Source organism: Penaeus monodon, chromosome 4 (assembly GCF_015228065.2).
Source record: "Penaeus monodon isolate SGIC_2016 chromosome 4, NSTDA_Pmon_1, whole genome shotgun sequence".
Taxonomy (NCBI): domain Eukaryota; kingdom Metazoa; phylum Arthropoda; class Malacostraca; order Decapoda; family Penaeidae; genus Penaeus; species Penaeus monodon.
The window spans coordinates 41378413-41398412 of NC_051389.1; the positions used below are offsets into that span (position 1 = coordinate 41378413).

Genomic DNA, 20000 nt, shown 5'->3' on the forward strand with positions numbered 1-20000 from the left:
GCAGGAAGAAGAGAAAAAAAGGGAGATACTGATATACCAAAACAAAATAAATAGGTTCTGGATCATCAGGGCAACATGTTTCCTCATCAGATAAAAACAGATGTAATTAACATTCCCTGGATTTTTTTAAAAATCACTTATTCAGTTTTAATATGTGACCGTACACTTCTTTCCAGATGTCTATTCAAAATATCAAGCAGTTCTCAAACAGAATGTCATAAAATATACAGGAGGAAAATACTAAAGAGCAACTCTATAAAAAAATGAAACCTAAAAGACAAGAAAAGGTTATACTTAACTTCACAATGCCTATCAAAAAATTTACAGAGATTTTTCTGGAACATATGGGGAGGCTTTAGCAACAGTCAAACAGCTACAGCAATCACTATACCATAATCATGCCTCACGAAATGGAAGTTTAAGTGAGCCTCTTTTACTCTTTTAAAATTTCTTCAGGAAATTTCTGTCAAAAACTGATTGCTAATTTTTAACCCACTAGATATAGTTGCTTTACAACAATCCCATGGCCCAAAATATGAAAATAGCATCCTCTCTGGAGCTGGTGCTCTTCCAGTCATGGCTCATGGACACTACATTCCACACTCATTTATCAATGGAAATAATGCAAAAGCCCCTTGCTAAATGCCATATGAATCTATTCATCCCCAAGAGGTTTGTGCACTTGTGGCTAGTCTTTCCCTTCACAATGGCCTTCAGCCAAAATACTCAAGATGGCAAGTTTGCATCCCCCATCCTCTTCTCCACTTTTTATTAAATATGTGTATACTGAAGACTGAACAATATATATATATATATATATATATATATATATATATATATATATATATATATATATATATATATATATATATATAGTACAGAAACATGTACACTGGATGAGATAGAGAAAGTGTAATTAATGTGATTTATAAACACTTGTCTACCTATAAAATTTTGCAACTGAAGTTAATACCAAAATACAAATTACAATATAACTCCTATAGTCCTATAGTCTTCTTTCTATTCCATTTAAAAAAATTATTTATTGCATAGATGAAAATTATAGCAGCACCTGATAACATATGGAAAACATTTCCTGTCTTAAAACTCCATGAGGAAAAATACCATGGTGAAGAGAAGGTTACTGATGTACAAGAGAAGACAGAGTGGAGAGGAGAGAAGAGGAGAGAGAGAGAGAAAGAGGGAAGAAGAGAAGAGAAGAGAAGAGAAGAGAAGAGAAGAGAAGAGAAGGGAAGAGAGAAAGAAGTTTAAAGTTTAAAAGTTTAAAAGTTTGGTTTTGATTCCATTTGTTCCAATGGATATTCTTGGTGTGACATACTGTCTGTTTGATTTTGCTCACGTGTGTCAGCTGCTGCTAACTCTGCTGAACCGAGTCCTTGCCCGCTGTGGTGCCCAGCCACAACAGTAACCTCCAGGCGCCCAGCCAAAACAGCAACCTCCAGGCGACAGTTGCAACTTCTTGCACCTGGGCAGAGCGCAAACCGCCAACCCCTCGATTGACAGGCTGACATGTTACCACTGTACTAGCCCGGAGGCTAGAGAGAGAGAGAGAGAGGAGAGAGAGGAGAGAGAGAGAGAGAGAGAGAGGGAGAGGAGGGAGGGGAGGGAGGGAGGGAGGGAGGGAGGGAGGGAGGGAGGGGAGGACGAGAGGGAGAGGGGGAGGGAGGAAGTGGGAGGGGAGAGAGAAAGAGAGAGAGGACGAAGAGAGAGAGAGAGAGGAGAAAGAGAGAGAAAGAGAGAGAGGAGAAGAGAGGGGGAGGGAGAGGCAGAGGGAAGGAAAGGGGGAGGGAGAGGGGGGAGGGAGAGGAGGGAGGGAGAGGGGGAGGGAAAGTGGGAGTGGGAGAGAGAGAGGGAGAGAGAGAGGGAGAGAGGGAGAGGGAGAGGGAGAGGGAGAGGGAGAGAGAGAGAGGGAGAGGAGAGAGAGAGAGAGAGGGAGAGAGAGAGAGAGAGAGAGAGAGATTTTTTTTTGTTTCTTCACATAACCTTTAATGTACGGCAGAGTTCAGAGCTTTGTGTACACACAGGAATGGTCTACTTGAATACAAGTATTTCAAAAATATCATTGTGTATTATAAAGCAAGCTTTAGCTTGGTAATACAAAAAGTTTAAATTTGTAAATACAAAGTGTGTTTACTAATTTAGTTATTCCATTTACAGAGAGGCAGACTATTTGATTTCCCTATACTGTGTTGTGGAAAATGTTTGAGAGGCTGGCAGGAAGATGATGATGATGATGATGATGATGGTGATGATGATGATGATGATGATGATGATGATGATGATGATGATGATGATGATGATGATGATGATGATGATGATGGTGGTGATGATGATGATGATGATGATGATGATGATGATGATGATGATGATGATGATGATGATGATTGATGATGATGATGATGATGGTGATGATGATGATGATGGTGATGATGATGATAAGAAAAGAAAGAAAGAAAGAAAGAAAAAAACATTCAGCTCAAATATAGGATGTAAAAGTACACTAAATATGGTTGTTTTAGTACCAAAATACAAAATAAAGCAAATCTGAAAGCACTCTATAAAAACAATCCCAAATTCCATAGGATATGATGAACTTACTTGTTTATTGAGTATTTTTAAAGATTCCTGTAAGAAAAAATGAGTTATTCACCTGATAAATTCCCCTATTCCTAAATGTCATTTCCAATACTAACCACTATATATCCGGTGAATAAATAAATCCAGTCATGCGTCACTTTCCTCATAAAGGTAAAACCCCCCTAAAAAACTGATATGGAAAGCCCTACCTTTGGTTTGGAATTGCCTTCACTATCCTCTGACTGTTTCTCCTCATCCAAAGCCCTTTTCACTTTGCGGATTTTCCACTCGACCCGGTGTTGCTCACTCTGCTGGAGAAATTCTAAGAAGTCTTCACTAACTTCCATGTTTTCCTCCTCATCCTGCAAATGCATTCCTTGGCTCATCTGCGACTGCAGGGCTTCACTGTCACTCACTGTTCCTTGACTGTCCTGAAAGGCTGGAGTTCTGTGCGGTTTGTTCTTTTTCTTCCTCTTTCTCTTCTTGCGATTTCGGCCGGATCTCGAAAGGTCGGTCAGACTTTTACTAGATGCAAATTTTCTCAGTCTTGAAGGTTCACTGTACTTCGGTTGATGAGATTGTTCTTTCAGCTGAAATCATTAACAGAGAAACATGCGAATCAATAAATTAACTGATCAAATAATTAGAATTAGGTGGCGTCAAATCTGAATCCAAAATTCATGCAAATAATTGGCTAGTCAAAATACTGTACTTTGAAACTAAGTACTATAAATCATTACTCAGTGCATATTACTACCATAATGCCATAAGACTGTTAATCCTCAAAATCATTCAAAACAGCACCACAATAAAACAGAGATCTATTTACCATCCCACAGAGGGCTGTATTCGTATGTGATGCAATATGTCTCGCTCGTACGACAGCATCTTTGTGTGCTGTCATCATCATGGTATTGTAATGATGCCAAAACCTTGCATAGCGCTTGTCGTAATACCAAGGATCTTCACCTGGCTTCTCAACTTGACTGTCACTGTACATCTGAAATAATCAATGTTTAAATTATCAATAAAAAAATCACCATCCTTTTTTTAGCCAGTGAATAAAAGAAAATTATCATTGAAGTATCTTTCTAAATGATAGATAGTCTGCTGCAACTTCAACAGGAATTTGCAATAAGACTGAACAGTGAGATGGAGTTATATCAAACTTATTTATTTTCATTTTGTGAACATGAGCACAGATGTAAACAAAAATCAAATCAAAGCTAAATTTATTTATTTATTCTCTTTTAAAATCTTATTTATTTATCCTTTTTTGTTTGTTTATTTTCTTCTTGGAGGTTAATGAGAAATGAACAATAACACAAACATTTCATAACAAACAACTCTCTAATTACGATGTGAAACCTGGGATGCAGGCATTATGCTGTAGATTTTGATGTACATATGCAGCTGACCATAAATCATTATGCCAATATTTTGTACATATATATAAAATCCTTTAGGCTTAGAATGCAACATAAAAGCTATAATTAGAAAATATGGTTTCACCCTTGGTTTCAAATTTACAGGTCAGTTAATATCTTGAATCCTGGTGAACATTACATCATGAAAATATTTGGCATGGGAGCCAGGTGACATGAAGATGCTGTCATGAAAAATTTGGCTGAGGGCTTGGGTGACGGAAACATGCCATCATGAAAACTTCATCTGAAGGCTGGGGTGATGGGAATGACTCGCACATGAGTGTTTGTGTGTGCGCAGCCGACAAGTCAAACACCCACCTAATGCCCGGATTTTGGAACACATGCAGGCAGTAAAGCACCTGGATCCAATGCGTTAACTCTAAGATATTTTTTTTATTAACCCAAATCCAATGGGCATGGCATTATGTACATGCCATGCCCATTGCGAGTTTACTTTATTAATTAGTTTTACATATAGATGGCTACACTTGTACAAAGTCATCAACGAGCCAATTACGAGTGCTGCCTGTCTCGCTTGTTTACCCTTTTCCTTGATCTTCAAAAATATTTTACATTATCTTAAATTGCTGTTACTAATATCAATAACATTATGGTAATTATAATGTCTAATAAAAATAACACCATTGATATTCATAGGATTAGTACAAAAAATGTTTTTCCTGCCATTTCAAGGAAAGGTATAATCAGGTAAGGTCACGAGGTCTACCAAATGACTCCTTTGTTGCTAAGCACTTGCAGACATTTCACAAAAAATTTAAAATGAGCACAGCATTTTTCCGGCAGCATTGAGTTAATAAAGCTTTAATGGTAGCAACCTGAAACTTTTAGAAATTATAAAATCAATAAGCCTAGTGCCACCTATCAAATATCTTTGAAGCGACTGCTAACAATTTATAAATTTTAAACATTTTGTCCTCTACAAGAGTATCATCTTCAACTTGCCCAAGCACAGAGAATCCATACCATAAAGGTTAACCAAGATTTTACAAAAGATATTTCTTTAGACAATACTAAAGGTATCAAAAATAATCTGTATAAGGTAAAAGTAAGGTCACAATTACTGATCAAAGATTGTGAATCTGCTAACTTTTCTAATCATGACAATTATCAATGGATTCCTCTCACTCTCTACTGTCTAAATATATTGAAATTACACCACGGAACCCCCTCATTAGCAACACTCTTGGCCTCCATTAGCAGGGAAGGGCATGAAAGGTACCAAGGTACTGCAGGGTAAAATATAAATAGAATACAGTAAATACATAACTATATTAATAATACACAATGAATCAGTCACTACAATGTATAATGCAGGGTGCTGTGCCCCCTATGACTGCCCCCCCTACCCCCATCCTGGAAGATACCATGTATGTATGGCAGGATAGAGAACAGGAGAATCACCCTCCCAGCTGAGCACACTCCCAGCTTAGGGGCATTTATTAATCAGATTAGAACCTTATGATTCCTAGGTTAGGGTAAGACGACCAATAGGTATACCTAAAATTGTGGGTAAGTTTCTTCTCGATACCACATCTGTCACACAAATTATTTGTTGGCTTTCATATATGGCCAATATATTTAGAAGTGGTTGTAGTTTTATGTAGCACAAATTATTTTGAATATATTAAGAAGTATTACCTGTAAAGTTGTGTGTGCCTATTTTGACCCCCCTGTCCATTTTTATCAATCACACCTACGATAATAAAGCTATAAGATTCTCATTCACATATGTTAGACATTAGTCATCTCTTTACTGGTTTATCTAGGGTATATTGATGGTCATTGTTATCATCATGGCTTTTAGTGGTAATATTCAGAACAGAATCATGGAAAAAAAAAATGACTGTCATGCTTAGAATAACCCACAGTAGGGAAGAAAAAAATAATTTGTGGTAAAACAAAGTGCAATCATCGGTAACCTCTGGTAAACCACTAGGCTTTCTTAATATAAGCACATATGGGGGGTTAAGTCAAATAGTTACATTTACAATTATCAACTAGGCTGTTTTGTAATAAAATGAGGTTTTCTTTTCTTTGGTAGACCACTAAGCTTATATGAAATAAAGTTGTTTTCAGAGGTCACTAACCTTTCACAGAAAAATTCTTTGGTAAACAATGACCTGTAACCACAATAAAACTTTTCTTTTCAATGATATCTATCACTTTTATGTTGAAGTAGGGATTAATTACTGATTTTATATTGGGTGGAAATCCAAATCAAAATACAGGATTCCTGCACTAAATATGTGGCAGTTCTGAGACAACTAATTCATTACAACAGCATGGGTATGATAGTTCTTCAATTTCTGGAGTAATATAAACACCTTTGAATTTTTCTCTTTATATCCCATTGTACCGTCCATAGTGACCTGAGCAAGAAATGCATCAAATAAGTTGGTTTGTCTACTCTTGCTGGGTGTAGCTCTCTCCAGCTTCACTCTACTAGAGAATCTATCTGTAGTTCATCCAGTACAATGACTAATCCAAATGTGTCTTTTCCTAGATCTAAATTTTCATCTGAGCTGTCAAGCAGATTTACTTCATCATCTGATGACTCACCTACACTTAATTCAACTGAAGATGCTTGTTTACTAAGTTCCATTTTTTTTTCATAGTTTTTTTTGCATTATAATTTCTTGATTTTTTTTAGTTCATTAATCATTTTCATTGAGGAAATGGAATAGATCCTGTCCATTCATTTCTTACATGCTTGGGACTTATTCCTGGCCATTATTCTGGATAAAATTTGTGGTTCATGAATGCTGGATTTATGTCAGACACCAATTCCAGAAGGAAAAGTTTTGGTAGTACTGGATGGTGTGAACTGAGTCAAAGATGTATATGCTATATTGCTCAGCCGCCAATATAGCATATACATAAGTCTATTTCTGTTACCAGTGGACCATGTGGCTGTTTACCACGTGGATCCAAGTCCCAAATAGGAACCATTCACTCAGCGAGGGCGTAGTTGATGATGTTATCTGATCTCGCTTGACCCTTCAGTTCGTGACCAGAGCTCGACGCAGTAAGGTCGGCCTAGCCCTCTTCCTCCGGAGTGGCAGATCTGACTCGTGACCCAGCATACTGCTATTACCCATATATTTAGACATCGTCTCGTGTGTTCGTGTGTGTACTGTGTGTCAACTCTTATTAATAAAGAGTAACGTCATATACCAGTATCACTACCCCTGCAAGCCAATGTAATTAGTTCAATACCCGTTATAGAGGAGGCTTTAGAGTTTCATATGTCACAGGTCACATAAGCCACTTGAAAAAATTAAACATAATGGTTAAGGGCACTCCAACCCTGTCCAGTAAGTATGCACCCTTGCCCAGGCTTAATTCTCTGCTTCCAAGCAGATCTGATTTGGGATTTTAGTACCTACCATGACTAAATCAACCTGCAAACAAAAAGAAATAAAAATATGTTAACAATAAAGTAACCACATTGCAAAAGGTAAAACTGGAAATCCTTAGCTTTTCCTATGAAAATGGCAGTTTCTACTCAGGGGTAAGGATTAATTAGGAACTATATTTGATATTCCAAATATTGTTATATTGTGAGAATCTATTTGATATACCAACTACTATTGCGATCAATTATGCAAAAGTTTTGTGAAAATTACCATGAATCCAAGTCAGGTAATACCATGGCTTCAGCAATGAAACCAGTATTACCAGTAGTTTTTTTTGATGATTATGCTTTTTAATTATGTCTGATCACAAAGCAAGGTGTTGCTGCATGGGGTTCTAATGTGATCACTTCCAAATAATGGTATTTGTTAACAAAAACGAGGCACTTTCCAGAAATGAAGTCCCAAAACCAGGGTATCATGTACACCCAAGAATCTAAACCTAACTTTTCCTTCCTCCTACTTATTCCCTAGACAAGGGGGGAAGCCTTCCCTGTACCCCTTTTATTGGCACTTCGTGCCAAATGCCAACGCAATTTTGTTATAGAAAATATTTGTGACATACCTCCAGTGTGGAAGGTACAGACGAGCTGCAGCGAGGAATTATAGAGAACGGACTTAAAGAAACCGTGATATTAAAACTCTGGCTGTGTGAGGGTATTGTGGACTTAAGTCTCTGAGTACTGTTATGCAGCGGACATTTTCGTCATTTCGCGGTAAAGATGAGGCCTCAGCAGCTGTCCCTGTGTTGTTTATGACTACCGATAGAGATGCAATAGTCAACGTGAAAATGACATAGTAAGACCCACCTCAAAATATATTAATGCTAAATGGTGAGTAAACCTGCGGATTTTTGCCTCTCCTCAAATGTAAACAATCAGGGTAACGAGATTAAACATGTTTATGTGGAATCGCATTGAAATTATAAAAATAATCAATAGATAAAAGTGATTTATTACAGCAGCCAATTAATTGACATATATCAATAGTAGATCTAAAGTGAAGAATTATGACTAAACTGCAAATCAAAGAGATCTTCAAATCTGTCGGCAGATTTCTTTACAATTATGCATTAAGTTTTTTTTTTCAGAGACTATTCCTTAATAACCTAGCAGTTTTGCAAAAATGAAAATGAGTATAAGCAGACGTCACAATAGGAATAGTATTACGCTCGTACTGCCTCGGCGCCGAAAGCAAATGCAGGCGATCCGGCAAAGTTTCAAGTAACGATATTTTTACTTTTCTTTTCTTCAGTTGTCATTATCTATTTCAAAACATTACGATGGATTATGCAAATAGGTTTAGATAAATAGTATAAGGAAAACAATTAGAATATTGTGATAAAACATTTTATTCAGAGGGTAACAATTTTTAAGCAATGTCAGCCTCTATTAGTGTTCCTTTTGCCCAAAAAAGGAACACTAATAGAGGCTTTTTTTCTAACGGTAGATTCATGTCTGAGCCGCCGTGGTCACAGCATGATACTTAATTGTAGTTTTCATGTTGTGATGCTCTTGGAGTGAGTACGTGGTAGGGTCCCCAGTTCCTTGCCACGGAGAGTGCCGGGGTTACCTTTTTAGGTAATCATTCTCTCTATTTTATCCGGGCTTGGGACCAGCACTGACCTGGGCTGGCTTGGCCACCCAGGGGCTAGGTAGGCAGTCGAGGTGAAGTTCCTTGCCCGAGGAACTTCATCGTATCTAGAGGCTTACATTGCTTAAAAATCATATGGGCCATATGATATCACTTTGAGAATCCCAAACTCCACCAGAGGCAAGGATCGTTGCATATTTAATAATCTTCCCCTTTAGGTTTACCCCTGTCGAAAAAAAATTCCTCCTCCACTGGCGTACCCGAAGGGGGGGGGGAGGACACGTGCCCCGAAATTAAGATCTGTGAATCATGAACTTAATGACTAAACTTGAACGGTTCAGCAATGACACCGAGGCCATTGGCAAAACAATTTAGTGTGAGGCACGAGAGACCCTTTCTCTCGAAAAGCTCCGGGAGCATAACCTCTTCTCCTCCGCGCGCGCGCGCGCGCGTGTGTGTGTGTGTGTGTTATGTATGAAAGAGAGAAGAGAGAGAGAGAGAGAGAGAGAGAGAGAGAGAGAGAGAGAGAGAGAGAGAGAGAGAGAGAGAGAGAAAGAGAGAGAGAGAGAGAGAGAAAGAGAGAGAGAGAGAAAGAGAGAGAGAGAGAGAGAGAGAGAGAGAGAGAGAGAGAGAGAGAGAGAGAATAGTGTGTGTTAATCTTTTTTTTTCCGTTTCGCACTTAGAATGGAGACAGAACAATCTCTCTGTGCGTCAGTGGTCCGTTATTTACAACAGTCTGGGGGCATGGACCGCCTGAGGGCCGCTCTGGTGGCCCGGGCCGCACTCTCCCCCGTGCCGAAGATCCTCAAAGTGCCTGTCCTCGTGAATCTCATGCACGTGCGGGAGGTGGACGGTAAGCGGTGTAGGTCCGGCCCGCGCCCTTGCCTACCGTGCATTAAGGATTCAGTGAGAAATTTAAAATGTATTTCGATGTTGTTTTTTCTGGCGCTAATTAGTGTTGTCTTTTTCGTCAAGAAGAAATTTCACTGCCGAAACTGAAAGCGTGACGTTGCAGAGTGTCTGGCGGAAATGGTGATGACGGACCCTCTGCAAGCCCAGCAGCTGTTCCACAAAGTGTTGCACGTGGCAGCTTTGTCCACCATGTCGACCCTCCGCCCGTGCATCACCTCGGGGGACGACCACTGCCCGCCGGCAGCTGCGACCGCCCTGCCGACCCTCAACGACCAGGTGTCGCTCTACCCACAGGAGGAGAAGGATAAAGCGGACAAAGATACGGAAATTGAATCAGTGGACTTTGATCTGTCACTCCAGTGTCTGTCACCTGAAGGGTCGCCCGGTTCCTCTCTGGCTGACGAGACGGAGACCCTCACCGCGGCTCAGGTAAGCCGAGCTTTTTTCTTTTTTAGTGAAAAATCCGCCGTTGACTCCATGCTAATCAACACATTTCCCGCTACAGATTTACTCCCCGCTACGCGTGAGCGGAATTCCTTGGGTCAAGGAGTGGATGGTTAGCAGCGTGCGGGATCTGCCTTTGCATCTGAAGGAGCCGATCCTTGGCTTGCTGGCCGGAAGGATTTTGGCCGTATCCTTGCCGCAGTCCTACACGTGAGTTCCTGAGGGCAGTTTGTTGGGTTCAAGTAAATATGTGTACACAGCTGTCTATCTGTAGCTGCACACACACACACACACACACACACACACACACACACACACACACACACACACACACACACACACACACACACACACACACACACGCACACACACAATGGTGAGTGTGTGTGGATCTCTGTTAGGAAAAAAATTGGAGCTGCTGCAACACCCGCAGAGTCTGGGCGAGGTATGTCTGCAGCAACCCGGGCTGCGCTGGCACAGTGAAGGACCTCCACGTGAGAGTCTTCAGTGTCGGGCACGGCGAGGCGGACACGGTCTATCATGATCGACTCTGCAGGTTAGTGACACGTTTTGAATTTTGTATGATATAAGTTTCTTTGCATTCTGCAGCCAGCTGCCAGTTTTGCCACACCCGCCGCACTTTAATGCAAAGAGAATATTCTGCACTGCAATCACCATTCTTCTGGTTTGCCTCCTTGGCAGGGTGTGCGGCTTCTCCTTGGAGGAGGACCCTGCCTCGAGGGAGCTCGGCGAGAAGGTGCAGGTGGTGCTCGTGCCCGCCGAATGTTCGAAGCCGCAGGCAGAGCACGCCAGGACCCAGACGCTAACTCTCGTCCTCAGGGGTATGTGCACATGTATAAAAAACAAAAACAAAAACGGAGGTGCAAAGCAGATAGACAGACCAAGAACTAGACAGATAGATAAATAAGTGATGTCTCCATTCCCCCGCAGATGAGATGCTGCAGGGCGTGAAGCCAGGCCAGGGCCTCGAGGCCACGGTGATGATGGTGCCGAGGGCGTTCCCGGCGCTGCCAACGCTGGAGGCCGTGGTCGTCCATCCGCCTCGACCCCTTCAAGCCGCGTTTCACGCTTCCGTCTTTCTTCAGGTTTCAACAGACATTCCTAAACGCCTATTTCTCCACTTGTTACTTAGTTAATCTTTTCTGCTTTGATCTCTGTTAATGAACTTGATTGTCGAAGATATGTGATAAGTGTAATTTTAGCCGGGATATGATCACCCATTATCAACAGGCACCTGGTCGAAGACCGACAGTCATCGCCATGGTCACTGGTGGTGACACTGGCATACATGTTCGCATCCACGGTGACACCCGCGGGCACCTTCCACACCTTCAAGTTGGCTCTCCTTCTCTCTCTCGCCTCTTGCTCGTCGTCGAAGGTCTCTTGTTAACGTGTCGATACAGTTTTTGTACTCTTAATTGGTTGCGTTTAACCTGGACAGTTTAAGACCTGAAGTGGCTATTAACAGTAATGTCTTTGGTATAAATACATGTACACAGTGTTCGTACACACAGGCAGGACTGGCAGTCCTCGGTGTGGGTAGCAACACAACTCTCCTACTACGGCTCCTTCGGTATGGTGGTCGCTACGCACCTTGCAAGGTCGACCACTCCCCCCTGGACGCTGTGTGTGGCGTGTGTGTGAAAGACCCAGATGGCGGGGTGTGGGTGCAGGGAGGATCTTTGCTCATGGCCCACGGGGGCGTCTGCGTCCTTGGGGACTTCTCTACTTTCAGAAAAGACGTCAGGCAGTCAGTGTGTAGAGGTAATGGTTACAAATATGGGATAAATAAATGAACTGAACGTTTACTCAGTAAATTGATTACAATTAGGCTATATGTTCAGTAAACATGCATAAATAGTAAATATGCTTTTATCTCGTTCAGCTCTTGAGAGTGGTGTAGTTCATGTGCAGTCCCCGTCTCACCTCCGTCACAAAACGCCGCCTCTCAAGTACCCACTTCGAGCTGCAGCGTGGGCGTGCTACGATCCCGGCCATGGACGCCGACGAACATCCACAGAACATGACGATACCTTTCTCCATGTTCCACTCGGAGACCTTACGAAGTCTATCACTGAGTCAGTAGAGTTTGTAAAAGTGATTTCGGAGCGAGTGTTGTTAAATCTATGAAGTAAATGCACATAGCACTACACACATACACACACGCGCGCGCGCGTATGTTTTAATAAATTCGTTGTGCATTCTTATTAATGGTACTACACTCCCAGCATTTTTGGATTGGTGATATACTGCGAGACGCCTGACGGAGAATGTGAGAGAGAGGCAGAAGAAGTGATCACGTTACAGACCCTCCTGGACAGCACGAATCCCGAGGAGCCCCCTCAACCTCTGCTGCCGCCCGACCAACTCCGGCAGGTCAGTTGTACGGTAGAAGCAAAAGTTCACAGTTGCATTTCTTTATTTGAACCAAACACATGATTTTCATATCATATTTCATATGATGTTAAATCTGAAGAGAAAATTGCACTACGGAAGTTATGCTTAGGCATAATGAGGTCTTTGTGTTGACTGATGGCTAATGATTGAAAACATGTGCAAGACATCAAAGGTCATATAGCACAATTGTGGCGAAAAGAGTCAATGATTAGGACAAAATGTGTTAATGTCAAAAGTCGTAGAGCGCTATATAACAGTATGATAGTGAAAAAGATAAAGAGGGAGAGTAAATGGAATAAGGCGGGGTTAGCAAAAGGCGGAAGGGGGTTAAGAGTATTTTTGTGTCTCAGGAAGGAAGGGGAGCATCGCATGGGCTTTTATGAATAAATCAACAGGTAATAAGGGTAGAAATGGGTATTGGAGAAGTAGGAGGAGAACCCGGGAAATGAGGCAAGGTAACAGAGGAAGAAAGTGCAGTATCAGGAAGAATGTCAGGAGGTGGAGGATCCGGAGGGGGCTGCTGTTGTGGCAAAAGGGAGCATCCAAGTGGAGGCGGAAAGGATAAAGGGGATGGTGCACATGGAGAAGGAGAGGAAGGGGTATACTGGGGGAGAGTGGGTGGAAGAAGGGTAGGGGAAACATGAGGAGGAAGATGGCCATCGACAGTTACTTTGAATGTTGAAGGAATGGGAGTAGAGAGGTTAGATGGTGGATGAGAAAGACGAGCGTTCTCTCGGGTCATGTTTAGGAAGGTTTGGATGTCCTTGAGTTTCTGGAGGGGAGTAAGGTGGAGAGGTGTGAGAACCGAAGGTCTTCTTATGAGGAGGAAAAGAGACAAAGGTTCGAGGAGCAGAGGAAGAGGTGGGTGTAGGAGAGTATGGTAGAAGATGGGGTGGGACGTTTAGGTTGCTGGTACGACAGGTAAAGTGAGCAGGATAGGTAGGCCCTGGTGAAGCTAGAGGTTGAAGCATCTGGATTTAGAATGGCAAAATAATTTGACTGGGAGAGAGAGGTAGGATGGCAAGGGGCAGGGGGAAGGTCAACTGGGGGAGATGCTGAGACATCTTGGGAAGAAGGGAGAGGAGAGAAAATACTCATCGGCGTACTACCTGTCTGGCCTGGCGTAGAGTGAGGCCTAGTTTGAATACAAGAACTGTTACCTCAGACTCAAACTTGTAGACTCTAAAGGTTAAAGGCTGGTGAGGGAGCAAGAGTTAATGCCCTTAATAAGGGTACATAATCTCCATTACATGCCTGCAATTTGTAGGATAGAGGAACGGGTCCCTATGAGAGGTAAAAGCTAGATGATTAACCAAGGGATTACCATGCTTATGGCTCCCTGATGCCATTCAAGAATGACACAAAGAAAGGGAGGAAAGAGAAGGAAAGGGAGAGGGAGAGAAGAAAAGATCATACAAAATTGGTTGAGCTGAGGGCTGAGGCCCAAAGATCCCCTAAGCCCCACGGACAACAACGGGCATGACATTGGGGGCGAATGTTGATTATTGTCTATAAAACAGTATAACTATTTCTGCATGCATTTATGTTATCTAAAGCTATTACTCATATTCCATTCTCAAAAATATTGATTGCCTTTTAAAGTTTCTTTGCATAGCACGAAGTCTGGATGTGGAATTCAGCCCAGAGGCAGAAAAGTTAATACGCGGATACTACGTAGCCACTCGGAGACTTCGTGGCGATTGTGTACAAGGAGCTTCTGTGCCTATCACAGCCATACACACACTGTAAGTTAATGCAAGTTTTACTTTTTCTTCATGTTCAGTTTAGAGTCCTTAGTATATTTAATGATAAGACAATTTACCACTGCAGTGTTTCATAGGTTTTACTCCTTCTAAAGGGCTAAAGTAGCATCTTGTCATGCTCGCCTAGCCTTGCGCAAGACAGTAGAAAGTTGGGATGCTGTTGCAGCTGTGATGTTGAGTGAGGAGGCACTAGCAGCTCACTCTGGATACTCTCTACTCCAGGTGAAACCCACTCCTCATCTCCCAACTCACTGTGATCTCCACTCCATATTGGGAAGAAAGGTTCACTTATCTCAAACATGTTTGGATTAAGCACAACATTTGATACCCAATGTACCAATCCTAGTATGCTTATCCCAATTCTGGTCTTTCCCAGTGTCAGGTACCCCAACTTGGTGTATCTCAGTAAAGGATACTCAGAGTGCACAGGATATCAAATAATTTTGTTGATCCAATTGTTTTGTTTGTGATATAAACTCATATAGCATCTGTGTACATGAAATGTGTTGTACGTATTCTGGACATTGATAAAAACTTTGAGATAAGAAACATTTATATTTCATATACAAGTAACCTACAAATAACATCCAGATGAAGATACTAGTAGAGCTAGTCAATGTGGAAACCATAAAAACATTATGATGGCTCTTTGTATCCTGTAGTCCCAGTATATGAAAGTTTTTCAGACTAACATTTCTCTTTTTTTCCTGCAGAATGATGAACGCATGCTTCATTTCCAAAGACTACTTGAGGACTTTATATTGACTCACACAGGCGATATTTCTTCAGATCTCTGAGAATCATCCTTGAAACTAGTAGAGGACATGATATAGTACAATTTGGTTTTTAATTCAGCAGCATCAGTGAAAGAAATTTTAAAAAAGGACACACACGTTTGTGTTGCTGTAACACGCAAATTTTCAGTTATCATGGAGTGTTTATACTTTTCTTTGTAAAAATGAAGGGTCACAGAAGACAATTCCCTAGTATGTTATTTTTGTGTGCTAACATGTAGTATGAAGGCATTTAATAGGTTGGCTTTATTTTATACCTACATATTTTGTCAAATCAAAATTTGTTTTATGATTGAGCTCTTATACAACTGTTTCTTACATCTTACCATTTCATGTACAAGAAAACATTTAAAAATCACACTACGGAAGGAAAAATGAAATATATCATTTTATACATAAATGAGCTGGACATTTCTGGATGCCATGGAATACTTTTCTGTACTACTGGGAATTGAATTGAATAAAATCATTAAGTGCTAAACTGCATTATTTCCAATTTATATGTACATGAAAATCCTCCTCCTCTATAATTCATACCTATGACTTGAAAGTAAAACTGCAATGGTTACAAAATTATTTATTGGTTAATGGATATTTACATTAATGAAGAAGTGTGGTATTAAGATGTGCACTGTAAAATGACTGGTCATATCTTCTCTATTAACAGTTTTTTTTGTTTGTTTGTTTGTTTTTAACATCAAATCCAAAAGGTTTACAACCACAACTTCCATATTTACAGATATAAATTATTCGTCATTTTCAAAGTCAACAGGATTCTTCCTCATTAGCTGATCGTGTCTTCCCTCCACTGTCTGGTAGATCATGTAGCCAATGATGAATGCTGCAAACAAGAAAATGTTAGGATGGAGGGAGTTCATATTAATGGAACAATCTCTGAAAATTGCTTACTTAATTAACCTGATGTTGCCAAGGATGGCCATGCACACAGTGAGTTTCATTTATCAACTGTATTAACACACTGATGTTCCACAAATGCTTAGTAATCAGGGAGTCAATCACTAGTCTGACTTATCTCACCTGTTACCCCTTTTCCTTGATTTTCAGAAATATTTCAGTTTATTTCTATATTGCTATTTGTATAGTTAATAACAGGGTAATGATTATAAAATCAATAATAATAGCAGCATCAATATCAATAGCATTAGGGAAAATGCAAAGAAAGGAACAGAAAAAAATAAACAAATAAAAAATAAAACTGAAGAGTGGGAAAAAAAAAAAAAAAAAAAAAAAAAAATAATAATAATAATGAGGAGCTACAGGGTAATCAGGTGAGGGCATGTAGACTACTAATTTACTCCTTGGTGGGTGAGCACGGATCCATCTGTGTAGGTACATTTCAAAAAACAATACTAAAGTGAGTATCACAGTTTCCTAGCGAGAAATGGGAAGACCATGATGTCTGAAGCAATGTAAATGTTTCATAGAATGAGTACAAAGAATACTCAAAAGAAGAAGAAGAAGAAGAAGAAGAAGAAGAAGAAGAATCATGCATAAGAGCTTACAAGTGCATTACTTACGAGGAGCAACACGAAGGACCTGTCCACGGAACCTCCTGAACAAATTTGGGACACCATATTTGATGGCTCCAGCAAATGCTCTCTGTTCGAAGGGAGACAGAGAGTATTTGATGATGCCTCTGACGTGGGCAAGCTCACCGAATCCCTTTGCCATTTCTGAAAAGGAAAGTCAATTCATTACACATGAAAAGTTTAAAAAATAACTTTCATCATAAACATATTCTGTTTATAATTATTTGTCCAAATGATCACAAGCAACAGACTATACAATACATGGGGATATTATTATTAAAAAAAAAAAAAAAAAAAAAAAAAAAAGACAGACAGACAGACAGACAGACAGACACACACACAGTATATATGAACCCAAAATTGGTAATTTTACAGGTTAATCTTTACTCTATGGACACACTAAGCTAGGGCAAATTGAAGATGATTTTCTTGTAGATGATAAAAATTTGCAGTCATCAATATAAGAAATAATCTGCAGACATGAACAGTAACACCATAAATAAAGAAAAGAGAGAGAGAGAGAGAGAGAGAGAGAGAGAGAGAGAGAGAGAGAGAGAGAGAGAGAGAGAGAGAGAGAGAGAGAGAGAGAGAGAGAAGAGAGAGAAAAAGAGAAAAAAAAAAAAAAAAAAAAAAAAGAAAATGTGGAGTTGGGGACTTTGTCCCTGTTGAGTGGGTGGAATGTAATATGCATGAAACATCTGTTTTCCATTCTGGTAAATGTTTAGAATACTTTTGCATGACCAGTTATGACAATAGGGTATTGATGAAGATTTGCTGTGGGACCCCCCCAAACCCTCACATATTCTTGGCCCTGACAGCAGTGGAGGGCATAATAGGTACCAAGGAATTTGCGGAATAAAATATGAATAATATACTTGAAATACATCACTATAATAATAATATAAACATAATAAGTTTCTATATTGACTAATGCAGGGGACTGTGTCCTATACTGACCAATTTTGTGAAAATTGTTCATATTTATCTTACAGCTTTCCAGGTACCTTTCATGCCCTTCCCTGCTATTGGGGTCAAGATTTTGGGTACTGGCAAGGGGGTGGGGGGGTTTTGCATAATTTCTATAGATATGGGTAGTAAAGAGTGCAGGGAATCCATTGATATCACTATTGTTATGATCGGTCAGGCAATCAAGCTGAATATTTACACCTCCATTGCAAATGATATAAGTGAAAGTATTAGTAATTGTAGTTACTGGTAACTGCACTCTTCTGTGTCTATTACTCCAGCCACTCCTTTGGATCCCCAAATGTTGTTATATAAACCAAATACCTTCTTAACCCAGGGCTTCACCCTCAACCCCCATCTCATCTCTGTATTTCCCTGTTGGGGGCTCCACCCTGGACCCCGCCTGATCACTGTGGACTTCCTTTCTGCGCAGATTATTTTATGGATACAATTTTAAATTTTCAAGAGCCATATAGTACAAGGTAAAATTTGCCTATAATGGACAAAATCACTCAAAATAAGACTCTTTCATCCATGCACAAGATGATAATAAAAGTTGTGCAACACATAATACATTTGTATACATTTACAGGAAAATATAGTCTCACTAAAATAATCAAAGAGTAAAACTACACTCACTAATGAAATTATCTGCATAGACTAAAAATAATGTCAAAAATGAAGAAATAGGTTGTGATAAATGCTGCATGCAGAGTAAGTCCATCTGGTGGGAGTCCTGGGGTGGAGCCCCAAACAGGGAAATACAATGATTGGGTGAGGGTATGGGGGTTAGGAAGGTTTTTGGTTCAATTCTTGCGAAATTTCCTGGGAGTAATAAGAAATTAATCTTCTTAAACATTACCACATCATTTATATAATTTGCAGTCGAATTTAACAAGATTCATACATATTACAGTGTGAATAATTGAAAGAAGGATTAATGATAATTTTTTGTAGGTGCACTTGTCAGAGACAAAGTTCCTCACAGCATGTCACAAAATTAATTCAACAATCTAAATTGCTGTGATTAAAGCATGCCATCCCCTGGTAAATATTGTCTTCACCTTGGTATGCATGACAGGATAGAGCCAAAACTCAGGAGCACTGATTGGCGTTATGCTGTAAGTGGTAACGTTTTCAGCAATTTTCCTTAATTTGTGGCATTACCATTCTTGTCTGCCAATTACTTCTTGTACCAATGTCTGCAACTTTTTGTCCTTTACAAGAATATAATTTTCAATTTGACCTTGCTTAGTGTGTCCATAGCATAATGATTAACCGGAATAATAGCTGTAATACTGGATGGTTGTGTATAAATAAAAATTACTATTTTATGTATCACTAAGTGTAGTTTTTCCTTATTTATGACAGTGTCTTTAGATTTTCCTTGTCATAGTGCAGCTATTACGGTTGCAAAACTTTTTATTACTGACTAGAGATGAAAATGTCTTATTGTCTGTTATTTTGTCCATGATTGGTAAAGTTTATCTTATACTAAAAAGTTGTGTGAAAAAACTAAACCCAAAACTCTTCCTAACTCTGGAGCTTTGCCCCTATTGTCTTACTGTTGTAATTCTTTATAGTATGGACAGACTTACCAGAGACTAAGTCCCCAACTCCACAACACAAAATTTATTAAAAGATCTAATTTGAAATTCTTGGAAGCACCAAACAGACTTCAGCTGTGAACAATGCTTTCTGCAATTTTTTCCCTTTATTTGTGGTGCCATCGTTCATGTGTGCTGATTAATTCTTATACCACCAACTTTAACTTTGTCCTCTGTAAGACTATCATCATTGATTTGCCCTTGCTTACTGCATCTGTACCATAAAGATTAACTAACATTGCCTTCAACATTGGTGCGTAGGACAAGACAGAGCTGAAACTTTGGAACACAGAGTGGACTTGGGCTGTGAGCAGCGCTAGCACGGCCTGTGACCTTTTCCCCTTAGACTATTTATAGCACTACTATTTGTGACTGCAAATTAGTTCTGTACTAAGAACTGCAACTTTTGGTCCTCTATAAGAATATTATCTTCAATTTGCTCTAGCTCAGCGCATCCCAACCATAAGATTAACCTATTTTCCCTAGCCTGGGGC

General features: G+C 40.0%; 3 protein-coding genes across 3 annotated transcripts in view; 1 reads left to right on the forward strand and 2 right to left on the reverse strand.

The window, feature by feature from the left end:
• LOC119572216 (gem-associated protein 8-like) overlaps positions 1-7447 on the reverse strand; it is a 9833-nt gene extending 2386 nt beyond the window's left edge. The window contains exons 1-4 of the mRNA XM_037919191.1: positions 7433-7447; positions 3428-3598; positions 2808-3188; positions 2620-2646 (exon numbers count right to left, since the gene is read on the reverse strand). Of these exons, the coding sequence (XP_037775119.1) occupies positions 2620-2646; positions 2808-3188; positions 3428-3598; positions 7433-7435 (582 nt within the window). The 5' untranslated portion in view covers positions 7436-7447. The remainder of the gene's footprint in view (positions 1-2619; positions 2647-2807; positions 3189-3427; positions 3599-7432) is intronic.
• Positions 7448-8647: 1200 nt separating this feature from the next.
• Positions 8648-15904, forward strand: LOC119572217 (minichromosome maintenance domain-containing protein 2-like). Its single transcript, XM_037919192.1, is given in 15 exon segments — positions 8648-8682; positions 9736-9905; positions 10068-10393; positions 10470-10618; positions 10842-10964; positions 11111-11250; positions 11360-11481; positions 11483-11514; positions 11660-11807; positions 11944-12193; positions 12315-12507; positions 12658-12805; positions 14429-14571; positions 14685-14871; positions 15303-15904. Coding segments are annotated over 15 exon segments (2241 nt in total). The 5' UTR covers positions 8648-8656; the 3' UTR covers positions 15387-15904.
• A 41-nt stretch (positions 15905-15945) lies between these two features.
• Positions 15946-20000, reverse strand: part of LOC119572218 (cytochrome b-c1 complex subunit 8-like) — a 4662-nt gene continuing 607 nt past the window's right edge. Inside the window, exons 2-3 of the mRNA XM_037919194.1 lie at positions 16922-17077; positions 15946-16224 (exon numbers count right to left, since the gene is read on the reverse strand). Coding sequence (XP_037775122.1) covers positions 16130-16224; positions 16922-17075 — 249 coding nt within the window. The 5' untranslated portion in view covers positions 17076-17077 and the 3' untranslated portion in view covers positions 15946-16129. The remainder of the gene's footprint in view (positions 16225-16921; positions 17078-20000) is intronic.